The 22,340-nt window shown below is 39.6% G+C and overlaps 1 protein-coding gene across 6 annotated transcripts in view; it reads left to right on the top strand.

Annotated features, from left to right (window-relative positions):
• LOC143215329 (membralin) overlaps window positions 1-12,742 on the top strand; it is a 114,038-nt gene extending 101,296 nt beyond the window's left edge. For 5 of the 6 annotated variants that reach the window (XM_076437399.1, XM_076437398.1, XM_076437395.1 and 2 more), the window contains exons 12-13: window positions 4,574-4,868; window positions 6,879-12,742. In XM_076437399.1, the coding sequence (XP_076293514.1) occupies window positions 4,574-4,868; window positions 6,879-7,114 (531 nt within the window). In that variant the 3' untranslated portion in view covers window positions 7,115-12,742. Of the gene's footprint in view, window positions 1-4,573; window positions 4,869-6,771 lie in introns of all 6 variants that reach the window. The other variant, XM_076437400.1, reaches the window with a different exon arrangement.
• The last annotated feature ends 9,598 nt before the right edge of the window (window positions 12,743-22,340 follow it).

The raw sequence follows: 22,340 nt of genomic DNA, 5'->3' as shown, positions 1-22,340 counted from the left end.
AAAGTGTAATGGAACGGCTAATTAGCTGATAAAAGATACGAATGAATAACAGATTGGACTGTTATGTGCACAGAAGAAATACAATGTTTTACGTTAACCGTGCCTGTGCGTGTATCTCTACGTAACATGCGAACAGCTTGTACTAATAATTAAAACAACGGACTTGCTGCGCATTTCTAGGTATTCGGATACGCAAAAGTGCAAATTAAATATCGTGTTAAATATTGGACAATGAATTGTATTGCATTTTTCATTATGAAACGTTCCGTATATTCGCTTCAATTTAAATTAATAATAATCATTAGTAGTTCCGACTACTATATTTTCATGAAAAAGATCATGAACTAGGAGAAAAAGTAAATAATGTACGTTAAATACCCTAAATATGTGTGCAAAATCCTCTAATACGTAAAGTTAAATAGTTCTGAATAAAATTCCTAAAAATTAGTTTTTAAAAAGACGGCATTCGAAACCAGAGTATATTATCACTAGACCGCGAATTTTTATACATTTACTACAATAGACCACTAGTCACAATAGATCTGATATTATCACAAAAATGAGTAGGTGTAATTAAAAAAAAAATACTGTTACATTACTTTACCGGACTCAAAATTAGTACCTTTCTCTTGCGAATTATGATGTATTTGGTATGTAATCCAGTAGATTTCTACCGGGCTCGGATGCAGATCGAAGTTTCGATCCTCTAGGATCAATAGTTGTGGAGCTATGGTCGCTTAAAGTTGAGCATTTTTGACAGGTAAGGGCGCCGCCATATTGGTTTGTAGTGACGACCGCGGAGCCGCTTACCTTGCCTCCCCCCTCCCCCGACCTAATCCTAACCAACCCAGTAAGCGGCGTGCGACCGTTACTACAAACCAATATGGCGACGCCCTTAACTGTCAAAAACACTGCAAATTGCTCAACTTTAAGCGAGCATAACTCCTGAACCATTGATCCTAAGGGATCGAAACTTTGATCTGCACCCGCCTCGAGTACAAATCTACTGGATTACATACCAAATACATTATAATTCGTAGGATAAAGGCACAAATTTTGTGTCCGGTAAAGTAAAGAGCAGCCTTATTTTCGAATAAACATATTAAGAAAGAAAATAAATTTCTATCTCACTCCAGTTCAGGTAGAAAACTTTTATTTCCCATACAGACCCGCTGTCTAGTCGGAATACGTCTGAATACAACATCTGCGATTTTTGTAATGTGTCGGAAAAGTTTAATTCGTGGAACGTCCGATTCGAGCATCCGTCGTTGGTCTCAGTTGTATTCAATAACTGGAAAATACGGTAACCCGGGGTATCGCGAATTTTGACAATATTCCTCGCTGAGCAAATTAAGTTACTCGGTCCTGGCCCAGTTACGATTAACATCTGCCGATAGTTAAACGTGGCTCGTTAACAAGCGCAGCCAGCCAGCCAGCCAAGCGACGATCGACAATTATTTCGCGGGAACGAGTTTACGAATAGAGCGGGCCGCTGGAAAATTCGAAAACCCGGAGGGCAACAAGACATGACTGGGTAAACCGGATCGTTTTGATTCCTGCCAGGGCTTCGCTCTCTATCCCTCTCCAGCCGGGGATAGCTTTTTCTCCGTTCAACGAGTGGTCTCTCTATCTCGCGTCCCTGTCCCGTATGGTCAGAGTTCAGGCGATTAGCCCCGCGGCGTGATTATATGCCGGCCGATATCGATGTCATCGGCGTTGATTATCCAGCAAACGAAAATCCGATTTTCTCGGTAACCTGTTTCGTCGTAGCCATCATTTTAGCCGGGCTTCCTTTTTCAACGGCCGACGGACCCGTCGCCGTCGCCCGATCCTCGTCCTCTATTTCTCTTTCCCGTGATTCAAACTCCTCTGATCCACCTCTGGCTCCGAGGAGAGTCGTCTTCTTTTTCTGAAACGATGCAGATTCGTTTCGGTACACCCGACGAATCACCGTGGATACCATTTCCTTCATGTCGACGACAGGTGCTCGGTCTCGAGATATCTATTTTCCATATTCAGTCTCCTCCGTTCGTTCGTTCGTTCGTTCTTTCTTTCTTGCTTTCTTTCTGCTGTTCGAGCCCCGTCGGTTTGCGCGTTCCGTTTCGACGTTGTTTTATTTATTATTTTCCATCCTGTTCTTCCGTTTCGACTTGTCTTCGAACTTCGAACTGGACCGTTGCTGAATTTTTTTCAAAAATCGAATGTCTTCGTACAGGCAACAAATTATTCCTTATAACAGGGCTCGGAACTAATGGCTCGCGACGGCCGATTTTCGAAGGCTACACCCCCTCGACCCGGTCGCGCGTCTCGTTCCCCGAGGTGGTCATAGTTCTAGAGCTAGCTCAGGCACGTACCATAGGCGCTAGTCGTGGCGTATTAGGGCGAAACTCGTATCAATAGATTTCTACATCACCTATGAGGTACTATTTTCTTTTTATTATACAGGGTGTACCAAAATTCGTGAAAATCCCGAAAGGGTGTGGTTCCCGAGACCATTTCAAGAGACATTTTCCTTTGCAAAAATGTTATCCGCGGCTTTGTTGAAGAGTTGGCCCGGCGCGCCAACTGTCTATTGGCCGACTGTGGCAACTCGCGTCTAGATCGCGCTCTGATTGGTCCGTGTTTTTCGTTAATAACTCCTAAACAAAGCCGCGGACAACATTTTTCCAAAGGAAAATGTCGCTTTAAATGGTCCCAGGAACCACCCCCTTTCGGGATTTTCACGAATTTTCAGACACCCTGTAGAAAATCTCATATGAGATTTACTTTAACATAATGGATAATACAAAGATTACAATACAGAGATTACAAACAAAGGAAAATTTTTATAGAATATAAAACTGGAGATACATAAACATTATAAAGAAAACATGAATACTACAACACAGTGTAAACCAACCGCTTACCCAGCTATCATACGGCGTCTTAAACACGTTCATTTTACGTTTTTTTTTAGGTTTGAAAGTCTTACGTCGTAAAAAGACATCTTTAAGACCATAAACAGTGTGGTTTTTATATACTAATAATCTAGCAGTACATATTAGCATTGGTATTATTTGTTCGAGTTATAGTGTTTTTGCTTCAATTTTAATTTCAATTTCAATTCCGATTCCGAGGCCGAACCTTTTCTCTTCGCAAAGGGAAAAGTTACTTCAAATGAAATCAGAAATCTCTTCATGGAAGTACATCATTTTTGGGACATCCTGTAGTATTATACGTATAATTGCAAAGTAGTTCCACCATCCAAAGGTTAAAGAAACAAAATTTTATACACAGGGTGTTTCGTTTATCTGATAATGGAAATATCTTCTGACGGACTGAAGTCACAAAAAAAAATTTGATTACAAAAATTGTTCGGTATGAAGGTTATCAGATAAACCAAACACCCTGTACACTACTGTGCAAACGAAAGAAGCACCCAGTATAATTATAAGATATAATGACAAACAATATCTTTATGTAGAATGTGTATTGTATATTGATTGATTTATTGCATTTAAAATTGAACAGCGGAATCCTTTTTCAAGATTTGCTGTGTTCTTATTAGATTTTTTACGCTTTTCTATCAAATATGACCGGGTGTTTCTTTCTTTTGCACAGCAGTGTATATGAAAATTGTTGAATTTTCTGATTTTCGAACCGTTTAAGGGTACGTACCTTTTCAAGAAGAAGATGGAGAAATTGTTCGAAATTGCAGCCTGTCGGTAGTTTGTCGAAGCACATAGTACTTCTTGATAGATCTAATAACAGTCTCGCCACAACTGCCATCGAAGGCGGTGCACAAAGCCGGTGTCGGTGTATATAGCCTCACGATATCACTTGTTTCCACGAACGGCGTGTATGTCGCTCGTGGCCAGCAAATTTATATGGAAATCCACCAAATTTGTTCTATACCATTTCTCTCGTTCTCTTCGCACCCTTCGGAAACCCATACGGCAATCTGACTTTCCTTCTCCCTCTTCGATTTGCTACCGAACACGCCGCCGATCGCAATACCCTTACTCACCGTAGTTGCAAACAGTCTACGCGCGCGCGTGTGGGGTATGAATGATTTCCCGTCGGCACGCGGACGAACAAAGAAATTTTGGAAATTGTTGAAACAGGACTAAAGCCGAACGAAATTCTGGTCCGGGAAATAACGAATAAAATGCCGTTGCCCGTGAGAATTTACTATTTGAATTACGAAATAACACGATCAAAAGAAAGGACATGTATATGTATACAAAAAAACTTGATTTACGATTTCTTTTTAGTCGTCTTATTAAGGTTTAAATGGAGAGTGTACAGTCAACTTCACGGTCTAACTCAAAGTACGTTCCGTTCCATAAAAAACAGTGAAAAACAATCGTACATCGATTTTTGAGGTACCGTTGTGCAGAAGAGGCTCCAATCTCAAAATCTGTGGAAAATTCATTAACGAGAAAAATTTGTTAGTATTTTTACAGAGGAGTCAATTCATAGCATTTTTAAAGAAAAATGGGGTTTGAGTTTCTGATCTGCTGCAGCATGTAAAAATATCTCGGAAGAAAATGAATAATAGTAATGATCAACCATGGTTCTGTTCTGATTTCAGCACTCGATGGTCTACTTCTTTCACCACTACGAGCTGCCCGTGATCCTGCAACAGGCGCAGTTGCAAAACCTCATCTTCCGCAACACTCTGCCAGGAATCCCCGGGCCGAACTTCAGGAGAGGTGCACCTCCTCTCGAGTTCTCCATAGGACTGGACCCGGGGTTACCACGGATGACTACGTCATCGTCGAGTCCGACACCTGCTCAATCGGACTCCGCCGCGCCTGAAGTTCCAGAAGAACAAGTAAGAAGTACGGAAGAAACGACTTCAGCAAGTCCGGAACAAAGCAACGAAGGTATGCTTCCAATATCCTCGTAAGAGGTTTCGTCAAATATAAACCGGACCTTCTCTCGAATTTTCTATTTTAGTGGAATTTCTGCAAGTATATCACCGAGCTATTTTTCTATGATGACGTTTGACGTTATTCAAGGTTCAATTTCTCAGTCTATTAATATTTAATAAGGAAGTAAAACACCTTGCTAATTACCGAGTTTAAGACCGATGAAGGTTAATAGAGTTTCACCGGAGAGAGACACCTTTGTAAATATTGACGGAGAAACTCAACGTTCCGTTTGTGAAGAAGAAGTTAATTTAGAATATTTTACGTAATTAACTTCTTCAGGGACGAATTTTTCAAAACAAATTAGACGATTTGATTGTTAGGTTGTTGCATGCCAAATATTATAGAACTTTTTCAGGTGCAATGCTAATCCTTAATATCCTATTTTCAATTTTATCCTACTGAATCTGCTGAATGTAAAATAATTACTACCATTCTTGAAAAGGATTACAACATGGATATTACAATCTCGTAAATGGGGAACGTGAATGACCAAAAAATTCAATTTTGCAAGAAACTTCAAATTCATTGACAGAATACCTTGATAATAATGGTGCTTACTTCGATAAGTTCGTTTGTGGGAGAAATTATCAATCCAATGGAAAGTTTTCACCATCCGAAGTAAAAAAACACGGTTTTACCGTTTCCATGATCAGTGTTGTTTCAAATTCCAACGAAGCGATTCCCGGTCGAATCATTTTACAACGTCGATTGTGCACTTTGTAGATCTTGTAACGCTAACACTCGCCCGACTAACGCATCCGCGCATTGTTTGGCATACGATACCTTTGGATCCCCTTTCCGATTCCCATTGCCCAACCCTCCCACCGATTATTTTCCTCGTTTTTAATTCCGACTACCCTTGCATTCGACGATCCGCGCTATCGATAATCCTTTTAACGATGGAAACGATATGTCAAAGGATTTAGAGAATTTAAAGTGGTGGTCTGACCTCAATTTAGAGTGATTGTCATTCGAAACTGCGCAGCGACTAGCTCAAGTAATTGTTTATCCGACAAACATTCGAGTAGTTGTATCATAAAAAAAAAATTGGTTCAAACGTGTCCTGAAGAAAATTGTGTTTCTTTTTACATTGTTTCAATTGTTCTATTTAAAAATTATTTTCTTTCTCAGCCATACGTATATATTAAATTATTTATGATTTCCTAAATATTATTATAAGTCTATTATTTATTTGTATTCATTCTCCATTTAATATACATATAATATATGGGTAAGCTTTACTTTACCGGACTCAAAATTGATACCTTTCTCCTACGAATTATGATGTATTTGGTATGTAACCCTGTAGATTTGCACCCGGCGTGGATGCAGATCGGAGTTTCGATCCTGTAAGATCAATAGTTGAGGAGGTATGGTCGCTTAAAAAAAAAGGTGAGCATTTTTCAGTGTTTTTGACACGTAAGGGCGCCTTCATATTGGTTTGTAGTGACGACCGCGAGCCGCTTACCTTGCCGCCCCCCACCACCCCGACTAATTTCGACCAACTCAACATCAGTAAGCAGCGTACGACCCTCACTACAAACCAATATGGCGGCGCCCGTACCTGCAAAAAACCTGGAAATATACTCAACTTTAAGCGACAATAACTCCTCAACTATTGATCCTAGAGGTTCGAAACTTCGATGTGCATCCGCGCCGGGTACAAATCTACTGGATTACATACAAATTCTGAGTCCGGTAAAGTAAAGAGCAGCTTAATATGTTACCAGGGCTCACAGATCGCCCAAACAATTCCTACGATAAATTCTAATGTTTTAATAACGATTGTCTTAATGCTGATACGATCCTTACAGTCATTGCAATCAAACAATGTGGCTATATCTTATTGTTCAAGTAACACCGAAAGAAAAAGTTGGAGGGAAAAGCGAAATAAAATTGACAGCATCGCGATCATCGTCCTCCTGAAAACCCCTCGATACTGAATCTTCCATTGCCTGTTAGCCACAGACAAGGCCTCAGCGTCGACCACGGATCCAGGCACGAGTACGAGGCCGGCTACGATCGAGGAATCGCAATCGACCACCAAGGTATCGGACAACGACAGTTCCTCATCGCTCGACACAGAAGACACCGACTTGTCGACGACTGTCTCAACGTCAGAAGGTTTCGAAGTGATCGAGGCGGCCGAGGCGGCCGAGGCGAGTCGGAAAGAAACGGCGCCTTGTGAGGACAAATAGGGGATCCGATCGCCTCGAGTCGTGCCAGTCGCCGAAGTGGACATCCTGGAAGCAGGATGTCGTTCCACCGCGACTTGCTCCGCGTCTCAGGGCTGAAGAATCTTGAGACTCGCGTACAATCGTCTAGGCTGAGGGTATCGTTCATCGTGGAGCATGGGACGAGCATCGTTTTCACGACTATGAAGAGGAAGACCGTTTCGAAGCGTGCTGGGGACAACGTCTTCTCGACGGACAGGAGTCCTTCGTTGGTCTCGATCCAGGTGCTAACTTCGATCAAGTGATCATGACACAGGGTCGGAACGGGACAACAGGTAACTGGGCAATCATGCGCGGGGACCAGGTAGCTAGAAACACACAAACCCGTCAGGATAATCACGCGTGCGACACCGTTTTGACACCCTGTCGACGTCGGAACGATTTGAACGATGATAGGGAACGTAGTTGAAAGAGGATTGCGATGACTGCGATTAGATTAGAGTCTAAACTACTTGGAGCGTTTGCTGGCACCTATCAATGACCTTCGATGCTGGTTTTAACCGATCAGACAGGCGACTAACGACTCGCATAGGTGCCTGCAGTTGTAGGGGCTAAGATCGTGAGGTACGCGTTGAAACACGGTTGCTATCTCCGGAGCAACAAGTTGGAGCGTTCCCAGCGAACTTCTTTTCCACTATTTGCTTGCGTCAGGTAGAAGATCCCGTTTCAAGGATTGATCTCGGCACGATCAACGACGGACCATGTACAGAGAGCGTGACGGCGCCAAGCTGGAACACACTTCGCTCGCTTTTGTCCTCATCCACGCGTCGCAGGGTTCTGTTTATATAGAGCAGTGTTGTCCACGGTTGCTACGCACGCTTTCGACACCTTGCGCACACCTTTGCCAACAAAGGACGACTTCACTGGTAAAAGACAGGGGACCTAGAGGTGTACCCGTTTCATGCAGATGGCAGTTGACGCGTTTCGGTTTCTTTGACGATAAGGAGGGTGGGTCGATTTTCGGCGATGAAGCTCGCGTGATGATGATGATGTTAACGCGCTGCTTTGCATGGTTGGGATCAGGGAGATTGAAAAGAGTCGATCGCGATGGAGAATCTTTTATCTATGATTAGGGACAGCACTGTTCTATATTACATCGATCACAGGAACGAACTATCAGCGACTCCGGTTTCTGCAGATCGGTACGCGGACGTTTGGCTTTGTATAAATATCTTACAGTTGTAACAACGTTCACTGTTGTTAATATGATTGTGAAAGTTTTTAGTAAAATTGTGATGGATGATCAATTGAATTTTTACATATTCTCCAAAATTAACGGTGTAATTGCCATAGAGAAAATCAACTGAATATTTCGTTGACATTTTTCAAGGAAACGAAAACGGGAATTAAATTTTCACAATTGAACAAAATTTTTACAAAGCAAGTATGAATTTAATAATATTGTTGGTTTTCTCGCAAAATGAATGGTGAGACACAAATTAAATCACGCCAGTATGTTTATGTAAATTCGGAATTGTTCTCGCCACTCTACAGAAACAGAAGGTCGAAATATTTCGTTTTTCTTTTTACAGAAGATAGGGTTTTGAAGCAAAGACTAATTTCCGAAAATTTTGGAAAAGAGAGTACACTCGATCGATAGGTCTCTTATAGAAAGATGGAATTATTATATAATAGTTCGCAGATTTAGACTCTTCGCTAGACAAGTTTTATTATTGCTGAAGACAGCAGAGGTATGATTGGATAAATTGAATGGTTAGGCATAATTGTCTTAGAAAACAAATATATATATATATATACACACACATATATATATAAAATGAAATACGATTTAAGAAAATTATTTAATGAATTTAGAAGACACGATTATCTGTTATTATATACATAACTATATACAATATATTTAATGTATATATAGTTATATAAAAAAAAAAATATATATATATAACTATATATATATACACAGAAATCATATTGTCATTGTATCGATTACATTTAGTGCGCTATTTTTCTTTTTATTACAGCGGGTGTAGGTTTTATGTTAACGCAAAAAAAAGAAACTAAAATGATTTTGAACAAATTTGTAATCGTTTCTACCGTAAGTGTAAATAAATTGTTAATGTTACGTAGCTACGTGAGGTGTGCCTATCTTATTTTCATTCAACACGAGGTAAATTCTTTCTTTACTAATGTTTGCGAAAGCATTTTGAATATCTAATTCTCGAGGTACTGTGACTGTGACGTATGAAAATTTAAAATATGAGCGACAGAAGCTCATATTTCATGCAATATATTTTTTATTAAATTTTTATTTTAAGAAGAGAATGAAATTTGGAATCATCCAAGCATAATGAAATTGTTTATAATTTATTTAATTCTTGTAATTGCCAGGAACTTATCGTAATTAAGTTGAATCAAATTTCAGTTTGAAGGTAGAGATTCTAATTTAACGAGGTTAATAATAGTTCATTACTATAGTACAAGCACATGAACAAATTTGTAAATCATGGGAGGTAAGTTAAAATATAACAAACAACCTAGAGTAAATAATCTAATTTTTAATTTAACATTAGTTAACGAATTTTAACTTTCCTTTCGATGTGCTGATGAACTCCACTTTAGGATACTTTGGAATAATCGCTCCCCAATCATGTAACTGTCAGACTGCGGACAACTTGTGTGAATCTTTCCTAGTTTAATTTTCAATAATAAATGGAAATTCAATACCGAATCATTGAAATAAGAAAGATTCATAAAAAGGAGATATTAATTATTTAATTAAATTATGATATTTTTAAACATTAACTTAACTCCGCTGTCCGACAGTTAACAATGTCGACAAATGCTCACGAACCTTCTCACCAACTAACTTGTTTCAAGTTCAAACAGTGGTCATAGCAAATATTTACACATGGATGAACTTTGAGCAAAGCTTTGTACAATTATGGTGTATTAACTAATTTTTGTAAAGCATTAACTCCACGCATACTATAATTCGCTTATATGTAGAGTAATAATAAAAATTGGATTTACTATTCGAGAGATCAGATTGTTTAAAAATCATTTTTGTTTGAATTGCTTTTCCGTCAAAACGACCAACATGACATTTTTCTAATTGAAACAAGCATAACATAATTCGTTATATTTGCTTGCTCAATTTACAATTCAGTAACTGTTCCACTGATTAGTTCGAATGACCGAGGCTGCACTGTATCGTGAATTAAACGAGTAAATACGATCGAAATGGTATCGCGCTTGGGGTCCTTTCAATAGGAAAAATGTCACGAGAATGTTGTTAAAAGTTTTACGAGGAAATCATTATAAACAAAAACGTTATAATAGAAATTTTGGCAAAATTTTCCAAAACCAATCAAGAGACTACAATTATGCGAAAGTTTGCTTGAAATTGTTCGGTACATGTTTCTACAGTCCACTGTGGTTTCGAATGGGTTCGTCTTCGTGTTTTCTCGAGAATCTCCACGATCATCGACTGTAGCCAGCTGTTGTATCGGTGACGTCATTCGTGTGTACAGAAACGATCGTGTATTTCATCGGGAGCGTGTCATTCGCATCTCGCGGTGGCTCTCCTTCATTGTCCTTAGGCTTAATTAATTAAGTCGCTTAGCTGGTAATTTAGCCCGCGGTAATTGCAGCGCGCTAGGTGTGTCGTTGTCGCGAACGAATTTCGCACGTCGACGATTGAAACGATGGTTGAAGGTGTACATTGCAAACAATCGAATCGGAACGAATCAGCATGCCATCGCATAGTGATCCAAAATGCCATTGCACTGCTCGAAAATCATAACACTCAACATTTCATACTTCCCATTTCGATTCGCTAAGTTGCTTCGTTGGCACTTAATAATTCGCGTTTGCGAAATTCTCCATATTCACTTTTATTATCTTTCATATAAAACCCTCCAATTCAATAAAAATTTAGTTTTCAGTTATGAAAACACTATTCTATTTTTGAAAAATTGGCCAATCTCTTATTCGAAGCATTAAATCATTCTTGGAAATGCAAACCTTAAGCTATGCCCACACCGAAACAACATGGAGCGACTTTTTGTTGACTCTTGTCGATTCTTCCATTCGGGTAAACTTGAGAAGATATGGCCGCTTAAAGTTGAGCATATTTCCAGTTTCTTGACAGGTAAGGGTGCCGTCATATTGGTTTTCGTTACAAATCAATATGGCGCACGGCGACACCCTTACCCTGTCAAAAATGCTCAACTTCAAGCGACCATATCTCCTCAACTATTGATCCTAGAGGTTCGAAACTTCGATCTGCATCCGCGCCGGGTACAAATCTACAGAATTACATACCAAATACATCATAATTCGTAGGAGAAAGGCACAAATTTTGAGTACGGTAAAGTAAAAAGCAGCCTTCCATTCTATTTCATGACACATGCAACATCAATCTTCAGTGTGGACGTAGCTATTTTCATAAAAAAGCGCACACAAGAGCAAACAATCTTTGAACAGCAATATATTTCCATATTTTCTAATAACATTGATCTCGTCCCGCCTACCCGAAGCAAACATTTTAATTAGGCACGAACACTTATCGCAATCATTAGTCAAAGTTTAGGAGAACATCCCGGCTAAGTTCGGTTAATTATTGTGAATTTTGCACAATGTGAAAAATAATAATAATGTTCTCGAACTACTGGCGAAGCTGTGTATCAGAAATGGAAGATCGGAAACTGGATTTTCGAGTGCTGGAATGGCATTTTGTGCAACGTTGTATCCGGGTCGCCGCGTGAAAAGTTGTTGCTGCCTGGAGCTTGTCCGCTGATCTTTGTAAAATAAGCTTTATTGTAACATACATACGTCCGAGACGTTTCTCTTTTCTATTTCGTTCGACCGCACGGGATAGCGTTCCGTAGACTAACTAATCGGCTGGCGGCGGGACTTGTTCTAAAAGGATACTTACTGCACATAATATTTATTCATTACTATCAATGTTCTTCTATCGATGTGTGTGTGTACACGACAGCTGTGTCCGTGGAACGGGGGAATCGGGTTTGGGTCGAGTGTTATGCCGTGTGTCCACACGAGAGTCATTATCGAGAGTAGCTCCGCGCCTGTGTTTAGCTGAGAGCGGACTATAGTGAGCAGCTGTAGTCCCCAAGGGTAGAACGGACATACAACGGACATACAACGGACAGACAACGGACAGACAACGGACAGACAACGGACAGACATGGAACAGAGCCAGTTTCACCTCCTCTAGGATAGTTTCTACACTCTCTTGATACGAATGATTTCGGTGAAATATTCTCAAGTGGAAACGTAGCTTTACTGCGAGACTAGGTGATCTGATTCTCCCTCGATTACTATACGCTTCTTTCGTCGCTGTGTAAAGATCGATGAAATTCGAACGGTTGTAAAGAAACGCGGATCGATTGTTGTTTTTAAATCTCTCTATTTCGAATTCCATTGATACCCGTCTGTGTGAAATATTTTCCTAAGCCACCTACCTTGTAAGAGTTTCTTTTTAGTTGTATATAATACTGCGTCACATTATTATTATTATTATTATTATTATCATTAATATTATACTATTGCTGTTCTTACCGATAGATTAGAAATGAAGGTAAATAAACGAATAAACCAGCGAGAATGTGGATTTGCGTGCACCTGTTCTTTCCCTTGTGCCTGTTGCCACTTTACTGGAATATTAAAGATACTAGAAAAAGGAAAAACATTCAACTATGTTTATCGAAGTTTTTAAAAAAATTCTGTTTTTGAACTATGTTTTCAATTTAGTCACGAATTTCTTAAGATTCTATCATAAATTGAACTATCAAATTTGTTATTCAAGAATTTGTGAAGAATTATATTTTCAACTTTATGTAAGAATATTTTGAGAATTATATTATATTTTCAACTTTATGTAAGAATATTTTGGGAATTATATTTTCAATGATATGTAAGAATATTTTGGGAATTATATTTTCAATTATATGTAAGAACATTTTCAGGATTACATTTTAAATGATTGTTTGAGTGAAATTTTGAAGAGCTTTCTGGAAAAGTCTTCAAAAATTCCGAATTTGGGAGATTCAATTTTTCAAACCTGTGATACGGTACCATAATTGTTCATTCAGTTTTCTGCATGTTCGCACTCTTCGATTAACCATACTACTGTCTGAACTGCAGCAATTAGGCCGCACCCTCTGGCCAATAAAGAATTAAAATTGTCTAGCACTTTCGAGAACTATTATCTCTGTATCAATTACTGTCGTTTCGAGATGTTACACTGTTTATCATTATCGAAGCGATGAAAATTTTTGCGCTTATTTTTACATAAAACGTAAGTACAAATATATTTTTATATTATACTTAACACATTTTTCATTATTCCGTATAATGATTAAATAAACTTAAAGATTGTACGTGTTCTAATGGTTTCTATGTGTTGCAATTAATACAAACGCTTTTATTTTGCATAAAGAAATTACAGAATGCAATTAATAAAACAATACGAAATTCGCTAGTTGTATCTAACTTTTTCATATTGTTGTATATATTATATGTAGATTGATAACAGTTAATTAAAAAATACAGTATACTATAATATCGAATTTCGGTGCGTATAATATTAGGTTGCACATGAAATGTTTGATTTTAGCATGAAAATTTCATGAAGCGTTTTAATCAAGAAACACTATTATGGTCGGCAGGTTTATTATACATGGTGTCCAAAGAATGTCGGAGAACTTTGCCATTTCACAACCAAAGTAAATAATGCCTTTAAAATGTTGAGGAACATATTTTCGTAGCACGACGATCGTGAAATTAAATTTCAAGATTTCAACCGTAACAGAGCAGGAATAACGAAAGCTTGACTTTCACTAGAAAAGGAGGACTGCGTCTCGCAGTAAATATGATCGCAGCGAGCGAGGTACGGAGCTAAAAATTGATTCGACGTCGATCGCGCAACAAGTCAACAACAGAAACTATCACGGTAAAGATTATCGCTGCGGGCATTCCACGTTGTTCGAGTCACGGGGAAACGTGTCCGTCAACGGAAGTCCCAGACGGACAACCGGGGTCTCGGGTTGGAGCACGGAAAATGCAAGATTTAAAAGAGATTTCCGTGAAATTGGAATTGATTGTTCAAGCGGGACAGCCGAGCGCCGGGGTGAGCTTGAGGGTACAAGACACGGAGGTTGAATACTGTCGAAGACGCGGCAAGGAGGGGATAGGAACCCCCCTTGTCCCAACCCCGGGCTGTAGAAAACGCCGAAATAGACAAATAGATAGCGGTGTACCTCGGAGAGAATCAAACAGGTGGCGTGTGGAGCCCGGAAGAAAACGAGCGGCCCTCTGCTCCGCGCAGAAGAGGAAGCGGAAGAGGGAAACGATTTGCGAATGTCCGAAGAGCCGCGCCGCCCGTACAAATGCAACGATTTATTTTCATTACGACATAATTAGGAATGGGAGCAGAGATTCGATGTTCCCGCCGTGCTCCCGTCGTCTTTTAGAATGGTCACCGACACATTCGCACAGCTACAAGCTCTGGTCAACCGGTTGCGAATTTCGTCAATACACTCGTGGACAAAAAGACAGCACGTGGGAACGTGTTCCCAAAAGTTTCTTGAGGTACGAGTTTTTATTACCACGCTTATATTAGCTTGCCGTGTCGTTGTTGTATGCGTCAAATCTTGCAATCGAATTTTAAACCACTTCCCGATGAGCTAGAGCCTTGAAACTTTAAACATGACAATGCAATATCAAAAAACAAGTAAAAAAGAAAAACTGTGCGTCTAGGAGAAAAAAATTTAAATATTAACCATCGCGTTCAGCGATCCCCACTCCGTGCGCTAGCGCTCCCTACTCCTCTACGTGTTCTCACTCCGACTCATCCCCACTTCACTGGTTCACTTCGTGGACGCTACACGCTTTTATTCATAGACACTAATGTTTAAAAAGATTATTTTCTCCTATTTAGTGCATGTTAATATAAGCATGGTTTTTAAAAAGTTTTTTTATATACTTTTTATTTTTAATGAAAAGGGTGCAGCCCACTTTACAGTCCTACTCAAGGTACACCACGGAACTTTGCCATTTCCGTTCCATGAAACCGTGAAAAAAAAGTCGTACATTAATTTTTAAGGTGTTGTTGTAAAGCAAAAGCTTCCATCTTCAAATTCAGTAACGAGAAAATTTTTTATATTTTTACAGAGGTGTTTCAATCTGTAGCATTTTTGAGGTAAAAATGGGTGTTCGGTTTCTCTGCCTGATCTTACAATTAGAGAAAAATGAATAATCAATTAAATAAATTTCAAGAGAAATCGATAACTATAAAGAAATTTGCTTGAGTGCAAACAGACCCAGGCTTCGCCGTCCGAGTTCAGCAGGACCCGATATCGAGTGAGGATCCATAGGTTGAGAGACGCTGATTCCTTTATCTGGCGACAATGCCGCGACAATGAAAATATATCGGCGCGACGAGGACGTTCGAGGAAGGCAAATTTCTGTGGAGCAAAGTGGCGCGCAGCATATTTTCGCAAGTGATTCGTCGGGGGAAAAAAGGAAGGAAGAGGAAGGATGGGAGGAAAAATTTCGCCGTTGTTTGCACAGCCAGTCGATGCCCGGAGTCGGAAAAGTATTACAAAGATTGAAGCCCCGTCTTACTCTTCTGCGGCGTAGATCCGATTCGAGATGCAGAAGGAAATGTCCTAAGAAGGCTCAAGGGGTTCTCCAGGCTGGTCTGCAGATCGAGGACCATTTCTCCGGGACTATTTCCAAGGAAAGCGAGAGGAAAAACCGGAGTCAAAGGGAAACGCGGATAGAGGGGAACGCTGTAGAGCCTAGAACAGAAGAACAAGGAGGGAAACAAAGGGCCTGGAAGAACCGTGTAAAACTAAAAGAACCGAGTGGAAATCGAGAGAAACAGACGAATAGAGAGATGGAGAGGGAGAGAATGGAAAAAATGAAAGGGACTGGAGAGAAACAAGGAGGGGAAGAAAGCGGTTGGTTCGAAGCGAGAAGGGAAATACGGAAATGTACTTTCACGTGGACTTGTCCGTGTTGGGGTTGAAAGTAACCCTGTGGGCAGCCAATCAAATAAAGTAGTCTGAGGTTGCTTTGCCGGATGCAAATTCGGCTCCCGTGGGCTTTCTGTTTTCCCCACTCTCACCCCGCTCATGGCTTTTCTCTTACTGCGGACCCTGCTCGAATCTGTGCACGAGCTTCCGGGACACACGAAAATCCTCTAGCTGCCCACTGGTAATGTATATTCCCCCGCATTGTTCCTCTCGATCCTACCAATTTTTCGATCGCTATGAAAAAGTAGCCCTTCCTCGGCGAGATCGATGCTCCAGACTCCGAAGGAACGGCGAAAGAGACATTAATCTTTTTGGAAAAACACGATCGAAGTCCTCGTTGACTTCCGATCTACTTGTAGCAATACGACTAGTCTGTAGATCTTTACGAAAAAACAAGAATTGTTTGAAAATACATAAAACGACGAAAAAAATCATACATCAAGCTTTTTTGTATCATTGCAAAGGGAAGACTGCAATCTTCAGATCTACGGATGGTTCATCCCTGAAACAAATTTTTCAACATTTTTAGAGACACTTCTATCGACAGCATTTTCTGTCACGTCGTGCGAAATTGTCCTAGGCGGAAATAAATGATGGCTAGTGGAAGTAGACGTCTGAAGTTTTCAAATCAGACCAGGATTATTATTGTACCATTTGTTTTAACAAGATTATCACTGTTTAAACCATGGCAATTTCTCGAGACTGGAGAATGAATGTTCAAATACTTTTCGGATCCAGATAGATACTTTTTCGGACCGTGTTATTTCAAAATCGTCTAAGAATAGAGATGTATTAGGTTGTTGCATATGATATGTCCGATTTTAGAATGCGACCCTTATGAAACGTTCCGATCAAGAAATGCTGTAACAGTCTGTAGGTTTATTATATTAAAACTCTAAAGTACAAAGCTAATCTTTAACACTAAAGTACTACGGCCGGTCAAATGACCGGTTCTAGATTTTTTATTTCACAATTAATGAAATTATAAAGATGCTTTCATAAGAAATGACTTAATAAATATCTTTATTAGAGCACATATTATATAATAAGAACCGCGCAAAGTCTAAATAAATTAATTCTTGTTATTTTCATACGGCAACCACGTGCCTGTTGCTTTTGTAGCTTGGTACGTTTGGTGTTAATATCCTATGTTCAATTTTAATTTAGATGTATAATTTTAATTTAGATGTATAATTTTACTTTTAAATAAAGTTTATTTCAACGTCAACCAACACGGCTGTCGTATATTCCTTTTATATGTCTGGAAAAATAACTTTCACGTGATTTTTGGTGATTAATTAACTTACTAATCGTTCATGGTAGAAAAGGACTACAAAATCAAGATAACAATCTTGTGAATAGAACCGTGAATTACCATAATATCTTATTTTTACCGTAATACAATCAAGAACCTTGACATTTGTAGATAGAATACATTGGGCACAAAATTGCGTTTGTTTAACGTCATTGCTAACAATCGGACATTTTATATGCAACAACCTAATGCTAACATTTGCAGAGTTGTAAGCTCGGAAATTCCACGTCAAAGAAACTATCCAAGGAGGATCGCCAAAAGACGGGTAACGCTAAGACACTTCGCAAAGTAAAAGTCTCTTAATATCGAGTGGAGCAAAGTAGATAGATGAGCACGTCGCCGTGGAAAGGGACTTGCTGGTGCAGTCTGTATGCAGCCTCGTCGGGCACGCTGTCGCTCTGCAAGCGACAGTCCATTGTTTCCTGGATAAGCCGTTTTTATTAAATCGGATGATTATTCCGACGTCGAGCATCGCCGATGTACAGAATAGAAATCGATCGGTGTCTCAGGCGTAGCTGCTAGAAGGAAGGGTCAACCTTGTCGCGTGTTTTCCTCCTTGCATGCTTTGGACTTTATAATTGCTCCCGCAAGATCATGTTACCTATCACACGTCAGCCTATTCTTCTCGATGTGCTGAATATGAATATAATTTTCGTTTCTCCGTAACCCAGACCTTACACCCTTGGCTAGCTCCTCAAGAGTCCTATTTGATGTCGTTTTCTGAAAGGTGATAGCTAGGATTTTGTACATTCTGCTCTTGTATCTTGCAATTTTTATTTTTCGTAAAGATCTGCAGTCTAGTGACACAAATGAGAAGAAAGGACACCGTCCTATCAGCAGTATATTCACCGAATGAATGACGATGTTTCTACTCAACCGGTGAACGATTCAAACCTAAATCAATAATGCTGGAACAGTTAGCATCGATAATTCCGAGCAGCTGCGATACCTCGGGCTCGCGGAAGCTGTTCTATATTTTTTTTTCTGTTCCGGTGAACCTGCTTCGAAACAACGAAAAGTTCCTTGCCGGAGAAATATCGAAGTTTGAGAGAGGGAGCAAAGCCAACGTTGACTCACCTCTTAAAAAGGATACAATTCTACCGTCGATCCTCATCGTCGCGACCCACTTCAGCATCTAGTTAGGTGTGCCGGTGCGAGAGAGGTTGTTCTTATTTCCTTTCTACGGCCCCCGGGGACTCGAATTTAATGCTTTCTAATGGAGGAAAAGTCGTCCTCCGGGACCGTGCTGCGATCCGCGGGATTTTTGCGTCGCTCCTTTAGCGAGGACGACAAGGAAGCGCGAATATAATTGCTCGAGCTCGAAAGGTGGAGACGACGGAATAACAGAAAGACGAATGTGGCCTCGTGAAAAGCTCGCCAGATCGGAAAGGTGTTGACAAGAGAAAGATAGAAAGAGGCGTCATCCGTTTGATGTTCGAGTATGTTGCCAGAAGAACCCGCCTATTCACGGCTGCTCTGGAAAAATACTGCAAAGACGAACCACTCGGTTCTCCACTTAAATCGACTCGATACTTTACGAACGTCTCTATCACGATAATTACTTACACGCCCGCCAGGCACAATGGCGGATTGTTTATGTGAAAATGAACAATGGAATTGCCGGTTGTCGCGCGAGTGTGGAGATTTGAGTTCATTCAAGTATAAAGTGAATCATTTTCAAGGAATACCATCGTGGCGTTTAACGTGTTAAAAAATCTGAATTTTGCAGAAAGATCCACAAATTACTTATAGACCGTGGACAGAAGGATCTATGACAAAAATTAGATTACAAGACGCTGCGAACACTAATGTACCATTTGTTAAAATTGTTAGAGCAAGGCACTCGTATAAAAATTTTGCGTAAATTAGTACCTTTCTCCTGCGAATTATGATGTATTTGGTATGTAATCCGGTAGATTTGTACCGATCCTGTAGGATGAATCGTTTAGTAGTTATGGTTGCTTAAAGTTGAGCATTTTTCAGTGTTTTTGACAGATAAGGGCGCCGCCATATTGGTCTGTAGATGGCAGTACGGGTACACAGTAACATCGCCGACATAGACAAAATATCTCGGAAAATGTTTGAGAAGAAATATCGTGGAAAATATTTACAAAAACCTAAACAAGACCAGTTAAAACGCAACATCATGGCCATGCCTTCCAAAATTCAAACAACAATTGCTATACCCACTTTATATTATCAGCATAACACGTGCTGCCATCTAGCGGTTCTGCTCGGTAAGCGGCGCGCGATCGTCACTACAGACCAATATGGCGACGCTCTTATCTGTCAAAAACACTGAAAAATGCTCATCTTTAAGCGATCATAGCTCCTTAACTATTGATCCTAGAGGTTCGAAACTTCGGACGAGGATTACATACCAAATATATCATAATTCGTAGGAGAAAGGTACAAATTTTTAGTCCCGTAAAGTAAAGTGCAGCCAAAATTTGGATTTTATATTCAGATCCGCGGTCAACTACAAGCAACAAACCAAAACAAGGTAGATAGACGATCGGAAGATCATAAATTCATAATAATTGCAACGTTGGTAGCCGAGACTAGAAAAATTCGGAAGGGAACTTGGAAGCCCATCTTCCAGCCATAAACCATAACTGCAAAGTGAAGTAAATTCGAGAAAGCTGGATTACGAATATGAAAGACGAGACCTACCAGGCATCCACGCCTTTACCGAGGGAAAATTCTGTTCAGAGGCGCGTACTAATCGGTTTGATGTCTCCGCGAAGTTAATTACGAGCGGAGATGCAGGTCGTGGGTGTTAAATTTGCGTTAATCGACCATTTGACGGTGTAATTGCAATATTGTCGAAGCCTTCTCTGTGCTACGGAGAAACGCGGCGACCAACAGAGTTCCGAGCCCCAAGAGTATCGAGCAACTATTTCGCCGCTTCATTTGTTGCCGCGTTTCGAAGCTATAAAATGTTTTCAATCTCCCTTCCAAATGTTCCCATGATTTTCGAAATTCTAGAGGACAGTGATCCGAACGAAATTTATTCCGCGAGGGAGAGCATATTAAATTTTTTCAAAGATTTCATAATTGTGATTTTTTAAAGTACAGTCACGCATCGTTTAATTTATATCATATTATACAAGGTGTGCTGAGAAAGTTTGCAGACTAATTGTTTACAGACATATCTATGTAACTTTAAGGAGTGCCCTACAATTTTATTTAGTATTGTGTCACAATTGGCTTCTTATTCCCAAAAATGAAGTTACCAATCAAGGAAATTGCCAATTAAAAGAGATATCGAAACAGGAATTTCCTGAGGCTTCCAAAGCACTGTATGAACGTCGACAATGAGTGGGTAGCTGAAGATGTTGAAAATGAAGCAATAAAAATTTCTTGACTAACAGAATTCAATGTTTGATTACATCAGAACTTTTTGACCTTACTGTGTAACTACGCGTACCTCATTTTACTCGACAGACGGTCATAAAATGAGTTGCTTAGAAATAAACAGACTGCGGATTTTATGCATTTATGATAAAAATGCATAGGAACCTCAGTAAACACCGTAGGACCTCGATTAATCGGATCCCGATTGTAAACAAATATGCGTTTAAATATGATTATATTATGAAGGGAATTAAATTTTCAAAAATATAAAATTTTTAATTTGGAATATAAGGTGGAGTGGGGTAAATCTGTCTACGGGGCAAGTCCGTTTATTGGTTATTTTTATTATAATATGAACGAAATTTTCTCTAGCTTGTATTTATTAATGTAGTATAAGTTAGTATGAACTATTCGACATAGATGTCGCCCAAGAATAAAGGTGTATCCCACGCTTAAATTCAACCAATGCCAAACAGTCACGTGCGAGGTACACGTACAAAGAGGTAACCCTGAACGTTGCAATAGTTTACAAGTTATTAAATAATATATTCTGTGTTGTTATTTTAGATAAGTACAATAAATATTGATGTAGGTTTACATTAAATAAATCGTTTTTATTGTATTTTTAAAAATTTATTGAGAAAAACACTAAGATGATCTTGCCCCGCAGACATTACTACACGGGGCAAGTCCGTACTATCACGGTGGGGTAAGTCCGTACTGTATGGGTAATTATAAAACTAATCAATATATTTAATGCAATGAAAAGCATTTTGTAGCAGGCTTGATAATAATTCTTTTCTTGCCCCGTAGCACTTGAACCAAAGTTCGAAAGCATTTTTAACTCTCAGTGACGGCACTTGCCCCATTTTCGGGGCAAGTGCGTCCTAGTTGACACTTTGTGCAATATCCTATCAAAATGATAATTTTCAAGCACAATTAGAATCCTACATAATACTAATTCATCAGTAATAACTGTGGCAAGAGTTTGATACCAAGAGCGTTAAGTTTTTACATACCAGATTGAAAATACATCAGTTTAAAGTCCAATTTTGCAAAAACTAGGGCGGACTTACCCCACTCCACCTTAATATTTTAATTATGTCCCTCGGGCCTCGATTACCCATCGGGCCTCAATTTATCGGGGCTGTTTGTCTCCCGATCAAACCGGTTAATCGAGGTCCTTCAGCAAGAAATTAAATATTTATTTCATCCCAGCTTGTTGCGATTCAGGTAGAAAGTTTTTATTTTGCATAAAGATCCGCAGTCTGGAAATAAGTAACTACTAATTTTCGAAAGAAAATAGCGGTAAGGGCTAAATAGCTTCGGGTAGTGGAGAGTTAGAAAATCAATACAGGATTGGATGAAAGTTGTCGCGGCCGCGATACGGGATTGAATCCCGAAACGAAAAGTGTATCGCGTACATAAAGTGAACACAGTAAATCCAGATTGGTGGTGGTAGTGTATTTACTCATTCTTACGGGGAGGGAAGTCTATC

The sequence above is a fragment of the Lasioglossum baleicum genome, chromosome 13 (assembly GCF_051020765.1).
Source record: "Lasioglossum baleicum chromosome 13, iyLasBale1, whole genome shotgun sequence".
NCBI lineage: Eukaryota > Metazoa > Arthropoda > Insecta > Hymenoptera > Halictidae > Lasioglossum > Lasioglossum baleicum.
This window is presented reverse-complemented; position numbering and strand designations above follow the sequence as displayed.